At 44.8% G+C, this 15,161-nt stretch overlaps 1 protein-coding gene across 1 annotated transcript; it reads left to right on the forward strand.

Annotated features, from left to right (window-relative positions):
- The first annotated feature begins 367 nt into the window (after window positions 1–367).
- CRTAM (cytotoxic and regulatory T-cell molecule) lies at window positions 368–14,616 on the forward strand. Its single transcript, XM_009281283.1, has 13 exons — window positions 368–416; window positions 3,765–3,911; window positions 6,381–6,533; window positions 6,749–6,880; window positions 9,924–10,094; window positions 10,665–10,736; window positions 10,869–10,934; window positions 11,167–11,274; window positions 12,043–12,114; window positions 12,626–12,730; window positions 13,132–13,278; window positions 13,662–13,745; window positions 14,486–14,616. The coding sequence occupies exons 1-13, from the start codon at window positions 368–370 to the stop codon at window positions 14,614–14,616; spliced, it is 1,437 nt and encodes a 478-aa protein (XP_009279558.1).
- Window positions 14,617–15,161: the final 545 nt, after the last annotated feature.

Below are 15,161 nucleotides of genomic sequence, written 5' to 3' on the forward strand. Positions count from 1 at the left end.
AGGCCCATGTTTCTCTTAACCTTTACCTGCTTCCCCCCGTATACATCTCTCCCCCTCTCCCCGGCACGGACGCTGAGGGAAACAGAGCTGGAGGGGGTGCAAGGTGAAGCGCCCCCAGTCCTGTCGCCCACCAGTTTCATTTTAGGGACCTGTGGGGTCACCGATTTCTCAGCAGTCGCCAACACATAGGAAACATGAGGTGGGGGAGAAGAGAGTGGAAGACCAGAGGGAAGGAAAGGAGGCAGAGACCCCGGCAGTGATGAAGTCATGGTAAATCTGCTCCCCCCGTGCTGAAAAGGGACTGGCTGCACAGCGGCCCCAGCAGAGAGAGGAAGTCAGCACAGACCGCCTGCACCCACACCGCAACATGACTTTCACCCGGGTGCTACCCGTCGCGGCTCTGTTCCTGATGCAAGGTAAGCGATACGCGTTGTCTTACACGATCTCCCCTTTGCAAGCAGTCCAGCTTGGAGAACTCGATTTCCAGAGTTTCAGCACACCATGTGCAAGGCAGCTTTGCTGTTGTTGTTTTCTCGTTGACAATGCCGTATTGTCACCCAATTCCCAAAGCACGCTGGTGCTGAATTCCAGCTGACTCCTAAACCCAGTATCGATGAGACCAATTCATCTCCTAGCAGCTGGCAGCATGCTTGAGATGGCAAAGCGTTGGGAAATCAAAAGATTCTCCCTTAAATTTGGACAGCGGATCACTGCTTACTTTCCATGGCTTGGATATCTGTGTATGCCTTTGTTCATGTATTGTGTAAAAAGAAGCTAATATAAGAAGTCAGAGTAATTTAGAAAGCATTTGCAAAGTACTTTGAAAATGAAAAGCACTTTAAATGCTCAATGTCCTTACTCCTACTAGAGGATGTAGCTTATACCTACTTTGCTAATCTCCTGTCTTTCATACACAGGAGAATGTGAGAGATTCACATTTGACCATGTCAAATAGGGAAAGATTTAAGTAAGGAAAGCGGCAAGACAGCTATCTACAGCTCAGGATTCTTGCAGGCTTCACTCCCGACTCCTTTGCAGGAGGAATGCACGCACGAGCCTGGTGCTGGCCGAAGCAACAGTCCCTCTCCCTTCTTAACAAATGCTGGAGCAGAAACCATAGCAGTGCTATCGCTGACGCTTTGCTAATACTCTCGCACGCAAAGATACTGTTAACAGAGGCCACATCAAATCTCAGTGTCTAAACAGCGACAAAGCATTCTGTAATACCGTATGCTTAGGATATTTCGTTACCATTGATTGTGTTTAGCAGAAGCCAGGCCTTAAGCAGCTGTCAGTTATATTCTAGCTGAACTAGCACTTGCAGCGCCCTTTAGAGTTGCTCTAAATCAGCAGCTTCCACTCTGAGCATACAACCCCTCTTCCCCCCATATTGCCACAGACTCCCGCACGACGAATTTGTACCTGCTGACAACTGCTAGCTGCTCTTGGCCATCCGAGTTAATTCAGACTCCCACTTGCAGGTCGGCAGCCACAGGTCAAAAATAACTCATTAAACAGGATGTCTCTATAGGCTACAGTTTTAAAGATAACTCTGAAATGATGCATTGAGTGCATATCACCGCAACGAGTTCTCTGTGCACTTTCTGATGGCTAAAATAATGGCAACCAGAGGCATGAACCATTCTGCTCAGTTGCATCCTGCAATTTCTAGCAAGAAATTGTTGCCCTTTCTTGCCAAGAAGGTAGATATATCACCACCAGGTGGATATATACTTGATGCCAGACTAATTTTTCCAGGTAGCCGGGGCACCTGGGATCCACACGGTACAAGAACCACTGTCCTCTGGAGCTGGCACGGGAGCATCTCCCACGCCCCAGTGACTGCACTGTGGTGGGCTACAGTGGCTTGAAGACCCCAGCCACGTCAAACTGCCCCCTATACAAGGAAGGAAATTTGACCTGTGAGTCATGGTCTGAACGAAGCCATGGTCTCTCATGGAAATTATGTATATGCTCTGTTCTGAGGGCTGCTTTTTTATCTTTTAGAAAAGCAAGCAACACTCCCACCTTTTCTTGCTCAGTCTTGCTGCTCTCACCTCAAAAGGTGCGACTTGAAAGACCCCACAGTGCTATCAGCGACAGGAAACTGTCACTACGAAAAAATGCAGAAGGGCCCCGTGGAAAACCACAGACAAGGCCCTCTCTGCTACCTTAACAACATGCACCTCCCAACACAGGTCTTCACAAGTGGAGCCCATGCAAAGAGGTTTTCCTTTTCTACTGCTCCTCTGCAAAGGACCCCCACGGGGCACAAGCCCTGAGAAACCAGCTGAGACACTAACCCTCAGAAATGGAGGTGGACTCAAGAGGAAATGTAAGGCAAAGGCACCGATGTGCCATATGTGAGGGTAAATCAGTTACGGCCGCTCTAAGTTCAACAGGGCTTCACCGGTGTACAGCGATTCAGTGGAACCCGGCCTGTGGTGCCTCCTGGCAGCGTGCAGTAAGGACAGACAGCAGATCTGTATTGCAGAGTTTCTCCTTGGCTAAAGCAGCATACATCATACTTACAAATTCGGAAGTAAAAATATTGAGATATTACAAGGAAATCTCTTCTATAGGCTTACAGGGTCCAAAGATTAGTTAGTGAAGAAAGAGAAAAGGTCCATGGTGTATTTGCTATTTGTGAAGTCCCAAGCTACATCACTGACCATTTTTCCGTGCCACCTCTGGCCCAGGAAATGTCATGTGTGCTCAAATCAAGGGTGAGGCATGGGATCCCCATGGGAAACTACTGTCTTACAGGGAAACAAGTCCTTCCTCTGATTTTAGTGGTAGAAGATCAGCAAGATCTTCTGAATCAGCAAGATCTTGCTGGACCTTCAGAAGGTCCAGCAAGAATGCCCCACAATAGCTTCATTTCTGGTCTATTTTAAAATGTTTTTAAGAAGATGAAAAGCTTTCCTGAAGCCCAGAAAGATTCATTTCCCCAAACTGCAGTGCTCGCGTATGCAGTAAGAACTTGCAGCAGACAGCTACCTGGAAAAGAAAATCAAAACACACAAAACAGGAATGAAAAATAAAACCCTCTTACTGCCTATTTACTTAACTCTGATCCAGGCACCGCTCTTACTAATGTCTCCAGGGCATGCTTTTTTCTGGAGAAGGCAATTCATTCCAGGTCATCAAATACTTTCACAAAGTGTATTATGTATCTTAGAATGTCCGGAGAGAAAAAATCACTTTGCTGCCTGTCTGTAAAATGAACTGGGAGGAGAGAGAATGAAATGCCATTCTGTGCCAGGCCAGGTTTGCGGATCCTGCCTGCGAAAGACGTTTCAAGCCGGTTCAAAGCAGCTGCAGCATTACACTTTCTGAACAGAGAAGTCTCATTTTTCAGAGGTGCTGATCATTCACTGCTCAATCAGGTTCAACAGCTCCAGAATGGAACATGCAGTAATGAAAATTAATGTTTGTGTTAACACACAGGAAAGACGTGCATTAAAAGGGTCTGCTATCAATTCTTTGCCGGCTTGTGTGGGATAACATCCATAACTAAATCTGGTTGCGCTGGCAGGTGAAGATCACAAACCTTTGGTACAAGTCTTACCTAGTGACTGTGATGACCTATCTAATGACTGTGATTTATTTATATCAGTACAATCACACTGGCAAGTTTCCTAATGCAGAAAAAACCTTTCACCCTTGAAAAAAGGAAAGTTGACATATTACTCTGTGCAAAACATTGTCACTTTACTTCATGTCACATTTTAATACTTGTTTTTTCCCCTCATCTCTGGCAGGGGATTTTGCAGGAGCTGGCAGTGAAACCGTAACTCTAAAGGAAGGAGAGGACCTGAATCTGCAGTGTACCCTCAGCAGTGACGACGGTTCTGCCCGGCAGTGGTTAAACCCTCACGGGTTTGCAATTTTTCTGAACACCCAGCGGGGTAAGTGTGAAAACTGAATGCGGCACTTTCCACGTGGGGCTGGAGGGTCACTCAGAAGTGGGCTTTCCTGGCTCCCACCCACAGCCAGTCTGACTCACCTGCTACCCAACCGCTCGAGATGGTTTTACCTTCAGCCCCTTTCTGGCAGGATGCTGATGAAATGGAAACCCCCACAAGAGTGGTCTGGCACTAGAGCTTTTGACAATGAACTGTAGTTACCACCAGCACCAAGAGATTAGCACAAAAACCCACTCTTGCCTTACAAGAGAGACAGAAGTAGACGTGCCTGAAAGCCCTGGGCACTCTTCTGCTCATCGGGGAATTCGATGTAGTGCATCATGAGGAAAATTTAGAAAACAAGCAGTGATTTCTAATATGCGCTGACAAAGCCAAAGTTACAATTACTGTGTTCCCTTCCGCTCCCTACACCTCATGTCTCTCTGTCCTTCTCTCTCCTCTCGTTGGTCCAAATTTGACAGATCTGCAAGATGAGGACTGCCTTAGTCGTCCTCATTTGTACAGTACCTAGTCAGCATCCCTGCTTGTTAAAGCCTTTGGGCTTTAATGATAATAATGACTGGGGTTTATCCAAATGACATTGGGTACCCAACTCCCGTTGAAACTGCACAGGAACCGAGCATCCTCTTCGGTTGCTCTGGGAATCCCAGCCACCAGGTCTTGCCACCTGCATCAAACCAGCCTACTAATATTTCCCGCAAGTATTGCCAATGTTTCTAAATGGAAAATGTCATGAGTAACTGTTGTTCTTATTTACTCAGTTACAAGAGCAAGTGGGATGAGTGTTCGTTAGCAATTTTAAATGACTCACACATCTATATGTTAGGAACTGTTTCCTGTAGACTCCAGGATCCCAAGTTCAGTACTCTCGGTATAATGCATATGAACCATTAGATTCAAACGGGATCCAAAAAACCTCAGTGCTGAGCCACCGACAGCTGATCAATATGGGAAACAGGGCTATTGCAACCTACTCTGTGCTGCTTTGACATCCAGGCTTCCAAAAACCACAGCAGGCTATGGCAGGGGTTCCTCTCTCCTGTTGCAGTCTATTAGTCCAATTGCACCCAAGAACTGCAAGACCTAGGAGGAATGCCCCTCTCCATCAGTTATCTCTATTTTTGACATATTGGTATGTTCTCAGCATTTCACACCGTAGAGGTAGATGAGAGTAGCAAGAATCCCTTCATTTATGTCAGTTCTCTACGGCATCTCCATCCTTTAATGGCTCTAGCCCTTTGGATGCTTAAGGTTTTGTTTGTCCACCCACAAGGACCGGAGTTTGCAAAGCATTTTGATCCTTGATAAGTCAGACACACTAAATTTTTTTCCTTTTACAACACAGAAGAAAACAGTCCTCATTTAGAGAAAAACCAAGCTTTACGTTATGCACGGACATTTTCATTTTTTATTCTGAATCACCACTGTGAATCTCTGTCACGTTGCTTCTCCAATAAACCACTTCGTGAATTAGTTCCCTCCAGTCTCATTGTAGCTAAAAACATGACAAGCTAGCTACAAGTCTTACATCACAGTCATTTCAAAATCCTTTAATATTTAATCACTTCCATAAATTATAGTACTGCTGTGATTTTCTCCCAACTCTGCATTCTTACAAGACCTCAGCTAAAAAAAAATAAATAAAAAGACAGTTTTGGAGGTCTTTTTCTCCCTAACGACCAATACACATCCCCAGTTTCAGTTCAATTTAAGGGCAGAAAGTTACACTTTCTGTGCTGCGACTGTGGGGAAAAGTCCATGTGACTTGCAGGCCTGACCCTGAGGACTCCCACGGGTCAACCAGCAGGAGGAATGAAGCAAAGACTAGAAAGTCGAGAGAGAGAAAGGGGTCTGTACAGCAGAGTACAGTTATCCTAGGAGATGGTCTCATTAAAATCAAGGTAATTAGACAGGGATAGGAGAAGCGAAACAGCCAATTAATAAGCAGTTAATAAAGAGGTGTGTGCTGACCATATCTCATTTATATATCACAAAATACACCCAAAGAGGGGAAGTGATTTTTTCAAGGCTTGAGGAATGGGGAAGGGAAAGGTCCTCAGTTCATGCAACTATGCTCTATATTCAAAGGTCATATTACTTTTCTGACCACATATCATGTCCTCACACACCAACGTTTGCTTATATTTATCCATCTAGACACTAAAAGAACCCAAATTGCTGTAATACCTGGGAACACAGGAATAAGACCCCCTGAAAATAAAAGCGAGAAAAACCATGACATTTTCCCCGCTGGCAGCACACATCCCCTTCTTCAGTTTACTACTGCAGCACCAGCTAGGAATGCTTTGTGCTAGAACTGCTCCATTCTGTCAAGTGTTGATGAATTAAAAAAATGCAATAAAGAAAAATATCCTCATTCGTTACTGCTTTGATTATGTCTTCCTCTTATGTACCAACACGCATAGCATGCTGGTTTTATTTTCCTTACAGCTTTAAGAGATCAGAGGTACAAACTTATCCATTATTCAAAGGATGAATTATCCATCCAACTGTCTAACGTAACAGTGCACGATGAAGGCATATACAAATGCCTTTACTACGGCATCCCGTTCAAAAGCAAGAACAAGACTGTTGAGGTATTAGGTAAGTTCCTTCACCTGCTTTGCTGCAGAGGAGCAGAACAACAAAGCCTGCTCCTCAACTCCAGACCTGCATTTTTGCATGCAATTGTACGGTGCTTAACACAAGATAATCCTGGTCTTAGCTCAGCCCCCCCCCAAATAACGTTATGTATGCAGCCATTCATAAAACCAAGTAGAAAGATGTACTATAACTGATTCTAAATCTTCTTGCTGCAGCTGCTCCTTCTAATCCAGTACTGGAAGTATCCCAAGACGCAGGAAGAAGCATTACGCTGTCTTGCTATACCCAAGGATGTAAACCACAGCCCCAGATTACCTGGCTGTTGGACAACGGGATAGAGCTCCCTGGTAAGTGTTAAAGGACCAGGGATTGATTACTAACAATTTCTTCTTATCAGCCTTGGGCACGTTTAAAAATACTGGAGGGTGAAACACCTTCTGCAACACATCAGCTGGGACTACCACTCATCCTCCACTCATTTAGTACAACTCGGCCCCCGTGGTGCCGGTCTGAAGAAAAGTCAGCACTAAATTCCAGTGTTTGTGCAAGGGAGAGGGCTCATCCGCTTTGCTGACATTCAGTGCAGAACAACAGCACTTGGCACCAAAATCCCTTGGGAGCCTGGAGTGAAATTCCACTGAAATAAAATTAAACCAAAACTCTGGAGGCACGATTTTCAAAGCCCAAGTATAAAGTCAGTTAAGGAATCCATTATAACTATTTCCATGTTGCGACCAGTAGACAGATTTTCCTCAGCTTTGCTGAGCAGCTCACACGCACACCAGCAGCCTTTCCCTCTCATTACGCTGTTCAGAGCCAGACCGCTCGCTAGCAGAAGCAAGAAGAGAGCTCAGGAAACGCAGCCCACGCCGCCCGGTGAGGCTCTCCCCAGCGAGAGGTCTGCATGCATCTGGGTGGACACACGTGAGGAGGAACAGAGCCGCCACGTAGCTCAATTTGACGTGTACTGTATAAACAGCTGCTTTGAAGGCCATGTTCTAATAATAACTACCTTATTAGCTGTAACTGTAGCACAGTGGAGAGGAAACGCACATCTGTATCAAAGTGTGAGGAAAATACCCATAGATGCAAATGTATTTTCTTTCACGTATTAACAAGCTCTTCTTTGCATTTTGTATCATCAAGCAACATATTCAAAGCTTAGCCTGTAATCTTCCTCCCCCCCCCCCACCAAGACGGCTTTTTTAACTAAGAGCTCTAGTAAACAAGAGAGAAGCATGCTGGCCTGAATATAGCTAGAAATCAAGACGAAAGAAAGAAATCCAGGCTGCCAGATACACAGGCATTAATGCAACCACATAAAGCCCTATGCTTAAAGGAATTGCACTCAGGGTAAGTGAGCCACGTGAAAGCCAGGGCAGAGAGCTATCTGCGACTGCAGGGGTAAAGGTGCTCTGGAGCAGGACACGCATCTTGGAAAAGCAGGCTCTAAAATCCTGCATGTCTTTGAGAAGAGCTGGGCTGTGCGTGACTGTAAAGGCTTGGGGGAATACCAGCTGTAAAGTTGTGAAGAGTTCAGGGAAGCAATATATCACCTCCAACTTTTTATATACATTTTTTCCTAGTGTTCTTCTAAAAACAGGGGTTTCCTTAAACTTGAAACAACCTCAGTTCTGGCCTGATAAAAGCATATTACTCGTAACATCACAACACACAACTCAGACACCAAATACCTCCCACAACACAGAAAGCCAACCACGCGTTTCTCCACTTATTTTAACAAAAACCTGTACTTACCTTCATCTCCTCCTTGCCTTCGTAGCACTAACCCAGTCAGCCATTAGGGCAAGCCATACCAGTGAGAACTACCTCACCTTCCACCTCACACCCCGCTGGCACCTGGGAAGGCAATGAAGCACCACAGGGCCCGTGCCGTGTCCGGCTGGTTGGGTTCACCTGTGGCTGGTTTTCAGAGGAAGGAATATTTGCATGAAGAGGTGCTGATTTCACCATGTGGCCTGCTCGCGGCAGACGCAAATTGAAGTGTTTGAAAGGAAAAAACAAACTCTCCTAATTCAGTGTTTCTCAAACTTTCTGCACGTGCCTTCCCTTTTTTTGCGGGTGACTGTCTTTGAGTAACACTCCTTTCTCTCCCTTCCATTCTCAGCTTTAATCACTTACTGCAAATATTTATACTAATTATAAAATAGCTAATACGTCTTAATTACTGGCAGTTCCACCAGGGCTCAGCAGGGGCAAACCAGCTGTAATTACTGAGCTGTTGCTGACAAAGATCATTTCCTTCCTAGCAAAAACACTTTGAAATCCTTTAGAGCTCTTACATGACCCAGCTGGGGATGGAAGAGGGTTGAGAAATATTGGTCTATGTGATACAGCAAGTTATCTGTAAAGGCTAATTTGGAAACAAGGAATTTCTTTCATTTAAGAAATGAGGGTGTTACGAAGGGTAACAGATCAAGAGAAAGCATCAGTTTGTTTCCAGAGAACCTCTACATTATAAACAGACAGTAGAAATTATTGTGCCACCGTGGGCATTTAAGGTAAACATCTGAAAAAACCTCCCTCTCCACTAGAGCGATTCGAACGCGTCTCTTTGTGTCACATGAAATACGTCTTTATTTTTCCATATCACGTAAGTGAGTAGAAGTCAGTATTACCTAGAGGACTAGGAACTACATCAGACAAGTTACATGGTGCTCTCTAATCCATTATGGCAAGGCAATTAATCTTTGTGTTTAACTTCCCCCAGCTGCAAAAGGGGAAGAGTCAAACCTGCATTGTAGGGATGGTGGAGGACTTGTACAGGATTTAATAGAGTTGTACCAATGTTTATTTATTACAAATATAAATATTGCACATCAATACAAATTTAACAACTTCTTTTTATGTTTGGGGTAACAAATCCACAGCTACTAAGACACAAATTCAGTGCCCTGGGATATCACATAGCAGAATCAGAACTTTTCTAGATGTCGGCTGTGCTGCAAAAGGGCAGGTCCTTGTCCTGAGGCTCCCCACTGCGGGTCCTGCGTGGCTGTGGCACACAGCAAAGCAATTTATTCCGTTCCGTAAGGACCAAAAGTGCCGGTGGGTGGTTGGACATTTCGCTGCGGTCCTGCAGGGCGCTGCAGGGGAATTTCCTGGCATGAGTCATGAAACTGAGCAGAGGCTTTGGGTTGAGTGCGGGAGGTGCAGTGAGGTCTGCACTTAAACAACTGCCAAGGAAGAAAACATGACCTTGCTGCCTTTGGGCTCCCACGTAATCCATTTACACAATGAACCACTTGTGCACAGTAATCAGGTGCTGCTTTAGCACAGCAAAATAACGCAGATTGCGCCTGGAAGGTTTTTCATTAAATTGCTCTTGACTAGAAAGCACTTAAATGTTTTCTTCCAATGGGTGTATAGGTGACACTAAGCACGAGTTAGAAGCTGATGGGAAGAAATGGACCACAACCAGCACGCTGACAGTCCTCGCCTATGGGCCCAATTCAACAGCCAGCTGCATCATTCGCCACCAAGCACTAAGAGAAGAGAAGCTGATGGCGTCTTTCCGGTTCGAGGACCTCCCTAGGACAGGTACTGCCGCCTCCTTCAGCAGAGGCTATCCCATTTTACCACTCTGAAGTGGTGAAAGTTATGCAGATACATACGCAAAGCTGAAGCCCGTAGCCTACTGCCCCATGTGTGGAATCTGTTTTTAAATGAGAGGGCTACCTGGGGCAAAAGAAGAACTCCAAACGAAGATTTTGGGGCTTTTTACTGCTTCTTAACTACCTTAAAATTCATTAAACAGTAAGCCAGATCAGCCCAGGCAGGTCAGTTCCCCAATGCTGCTGCTAGAATTCAGGTGATGTTTGTGCTAAAGCTTTAGAGATAACTCAAAGTTTGTGTTCCCAAAAAGCTGTGAGCTTCCCATGTCTTCTGTGTATTAGACACATCCACCTGGAAAGCTAGCAGGGTGTAAGTACTGTAAATTAACACTGAAGCCGCTTGTCTAATAAATCTCACAGTAGAGTTTGCCTTCCACCTATTTACTCATCTTTAGGATGGATCTAATTATTCTTACTTCATTCTTTCTTAGATTGCTTGACTCAACAAATGTTTATAAAGTTCTCTGAAAGTTGTACTGTTGTTGGGTTTTTTCAGTGACAAAAACAAATCCTGCACCAGCTGCGCCAGAGGTTGATACACGTGTCTCTGAGAACGAGCAATCTACAGGTAGGCATTAATTGCTTGGCCTGTTTTTAATTAACGCACAGGTCAGCTAAACACAGCATCTATCACCAGTTGCCATCAGCACTGAGGGACATTTTGCACAGCCTTCAGAACCGCTCTGGTTTTTTCCCCCAGTGACCGCAACAGTGTCAGATCTGAACAGCAGCACGGCCTCCACTCCAAGCTACCCACAGCATACTGGTAAGGGTTTCACTTTCATTTTTTTCCTCATTTCATAGCGTTAAATATATTCAGAGGACAGCGAAGCTGGAGGTGGGAGTGTAGGACTGTAAGTCTAACTACTGATCAGATAGAGCACCCAAACAGTCCAGAGCATGGAGCATACAGGGCAGGTTTCCTTCTTCAAGGATCAGTTCAATGGCAAACTGTGTCTTCTGAATTTTGTCGTGTGTTTGGGGGGGGTTTCCTTCAGAATCCGAACAACCAACCGTCCCTTCTGCAGTACCAGAGGATCCAGTCATTACCAACTCAGCGTCACCACCAACCCAGCAAAACCTGCAACCAGATGTCACATCTACTTGTAAGTTTGATCTTAGTTACATGAATTTACCAAACCAGGACAGAAATGCCACCGAGAACATGATTATGTTCCACGTTACAAACAAGTGCGTAACATAAACCACAGCATTTCTTGCTTGTGCAGGGAGCCCTCAGTTTTACAGCCACGAAAACAGGCAAAGTCTCTCTCGTTAGATGCAGAACAGCAGCAGCAGCCACCAGGCAGGCCACTATCACAGCATGGTGCGAGCCCAGGCTGGGATTTCTCTGGACGGTTGCACTAGGTGGCACTGTACAACAACGGTTATCTGTGCATATAGCAGGCTGCAGGTTGCAAGTTATCGAACTGAGGAGTTGTTTCCAGCAGAAGAATGAAGAGCTCCGCTGCCCAAATCGGTTGGCCAAAACCCACCAAGGTGGGCACAGGCGCCTGCTTAGTGTGACAGGCCCTGCAGTGAAAAATCAACTGGCTGTTTTAGAAATAGATGAACTCTTTGTTTGTGTTTGTTTAAAAGTGCTACATCTGTGATTACAAACGTCACAGAATGGCTACATCCTGATAAACAATTCGTACATATGTTGATAAACATACATTGAAAGCTTGAATCTTTTAACAGGACTTTCACTAGGTGTGCTTACATATCTGATAAGGAAGAAAATCTCATATGAACGTAAAGTTTTGGTAGACACAGAACACATTATCATTTTAGTTTTACAAATCAATGTTAATTATGCAAAGATATATTGTCTGTGTGTGTAAGAAAGTCAGAGCTCACCTCTGTTTGCGCAGGGTCCGAAGTAACGCCAGCTGCAGCAGGAAAGGAAGAATTGGCTGGTTCGTCGAGTTACCATGTCCCCAACGGTACGACCTTGCATCATCAGACATGAGTGGCGGGGGGGGGGGGGGGGGGGGCTCACACCGGGTGACTGCACCGCTGTGAGCTGTGAAGACAGTAAAAGAGTGGTCAAGGATATGAATAGCAAAAAAAACCATCTGCTTTAAGGAAGAGGATACATGCTCCTTCCTGGTTTTGCAAGCAAGCGAAGCAAACTGATGGACAGGGAAAGCCCCAAAATGACCAAAGAGTCAAAGCTCAGCTTTGTTTTAATTTGGCTGTAAATGGGAACCATTGAGTTCAACAATGTGTAAGAGACTCTGAGGATTTTCTGTTCATAAAGCTTAGGTGGTCCTCAGATTAAAACGAAATACAGTGTTAAGGAAGTGAGCACAGAGCTTTAAGTCAAGGGCTCCATGAGTCCCTTTCTGCTGCAGTACCAGGTGCCCTGGACTTCAAAGCTGCTGGGAAAATACACGTTTCTTAAGCATCCCTTTGCCCTTCAGAGAAATACTGTTCGCCTTTCCATTTCTCCAGGGACTGAAACAGCATTCAATGGCAATGTCACAGAAGAGGAACTTTCCAGCACAGAAGCCCCACTACCAAGTGAAAATGTAACTGTGATTTCCACCATCACCTTCGGTACGAACTCTTTAATGACAGCTTCCAAACATGCAGTAAGCTTTCGTACACCAAGCTGGTTCTCTCTGACCACATATCCACCTCCAAACCTTTTGTCAGTACACTAGGGTAATACTGGCTTGCAATCTCGCGGAGAGACCACAGAAACACAACCATTTTTATCATCTAGAAAAAAGCTAAATTTTACTGTTTGTTGTGCCAGAGCACGAGTCCACTGATTTCTTGTTCATACAAGAAGAAAAAATTTGACCTCACATCCTAAAATTAAGTCCAATAAGATGACTTCTGCTCTCCTACCATGTTCATCTGGCCTGGTCCAGGATATATCATTCTTGTCTTAGTTACCAGAGACTCACAGGAAGCTATTTAACAACACAAACATACACCTGCCTCTTTTACAGAGCAAGATCTGAAATCTGAAGGCATCAAAAAGAAGGAGAATAATCTCTTGCTGCCGATCTTGGTGGCTGCTCTGATTTTCGTGCTGCTCATCATTGTCCTGCTTTTTATGAGGAAGCTCAAAAAAGCTCATGGAGTGTGGAAGAGAGGTGGGTGATGGCCCTGTCCGAGCAACTGCTGACGCTGCTTTATTCAGAGGGGCCGGAGAGCTGAGGAGCCTGTTAAGCAGAGACAAGACAGGCTCCTCCAGCCACCGATTAGATGTCCTTCTCCCATAGACAGTGACTGTGACTTGTTGCAAACAACTATTGAAGAGTCCCTGTAACTGACGGCCTTGGGCCACGCTTCAACTGACACACAAGGTGCCACAAAAGCCAACGAAATTGTTGTCTTAAGCATACCTCTTAGATGGTCAGGATGATTGAACCCCCATTTTATAACTAGTTTCTCAGGATTTTTATGCTGAAGGCAGAGAGTGAAGAAGAGTCATGGAAAAATCTCATCATCTTAATTACATTTGTTTTCTGCACAGAAAATGATGTTTCAGAGCAGACGCTGGAGAGTTATAAATCCAAATCTAATGAAGACAGTCCGGGCCACGAGAGGAACGGACACGGTAAAAAGCTTTAACCAATATAAACTAATTCCCGGTAGAGCATTGCTACTGACCACAGCCAGAGCAGACTGCAGTCAATCTTACTATACAGAGATATTTGCAAATTGCATGTTTTAAACCTGAATATTCTAAACCCAAACCTTTCATACCCAGAGGTCCACCACAGGTATTACAGCTTCAGCAAGAGTGATGCAGAACCATGCAAAATGAAAATCATTGCTTTTTATTTGATAGGTTAGACTGGAAAATCACAATGGGTTTATCTAGTTTCTAAATACAATCTACTGAAACGCTATTAAAAACAATATGCGTGGTGTGTACCGGGAATGCCACTATTGTTAAACTGTCCCGAACGGCTTATACCTGATTTCACCACCAACAAAACATCAGTGCTTCATCCGTCCTGTCCTCAGCCGGTGACTACAGACCGAGGCAGGTCTGTCAGCCCCCTCAGCTGGGGAATTTCTGCTCCACACTTGGACTTTTGTCTAAATAAAGGCAGCTTTCGGCAGGTGAGTGAGCCCACATGGCAAAAATGAGGGAACTTTGCCAACATCTTTCAACATGAGTTTATTGCAGCACCTAAACTGCATTAAAAGAGAAAGTGGCTCATAATTATTGTCAAAATACTTTCAAAACTTTCCTTCGTTTTCAAATATTTTTAAATACAAAATATTTAAACCATGCAGGTACCCCCCGCCCTTTACAAAATCAGTAATAAACGTGCGTTTATCTTTCAGTTGCCAACCAGAAGTCCAACATGCAGTATGTAACAGAAGGATATGTAGAAAGAACACAGAAGAATCCAAGTGACAAAAACATTGTAATAAGCGCGAAACTGTTTGGATGTGGAAAGGAAACGGATGTATAGCAATGGCAAATCCGTACTATGTGCAGAAACACCACTGTTTCCTGATATTTATATTACGGCGTTCAGATATCACTATGATTTCAAGGAGCAGAAGTACAAACAGCTACCCTCAATCCAAAAGCCGATTTGGACTGCTTTTCCTTAAACAGTGGGACAGGTAGATGGGACTGGTGCCCCTAGAAACCTGTTAGCAATGAACACTCTGATTTACCTGTAATCCTCCGAGGATTTAATTAGCCACTGCCAGAAAGAGAGCTCATCGATCCCACCTCGGGTCCTATCAGCAGTTACAGTCCTGGCAAGGGAACATGCAATTAGCCCGGAGGACCGCACGATATGAAGATATATTCATGTAACGCTTCGGCCACCTCCTCTGCAAGCATGGGACTGAGCAGGAAACCCTGGGAGGTGCAAACCAGCTGGGACGTGTATCATTTCATTCCGACCCCAAACCTGGACATCCAGCTGTATTTAACCAAGCAGGAAACACCCTGATGTGCAAGGCGTTTAAAAAACAAACCCAAAAAACCAAGGTTGTCCCCCTT

The sequence above is a fragment of the Aptenodytes forsteri genome, unplaced genomic scaffold (assembly GCF_000699145.1).
Source record: "Aptenodytes forsteri isolate BGI_AS27 unplaced genomic scaffold, ASM69914v1 Scaffold324, whole genome shotgun sequence".
NCBI classification, from domain to species: Eukaryota; Metazoa; Chordata; class Aves; order Sphenisciformes; family Spheniscidae; genus Aptenodytes; species Aptenodytes forsteri.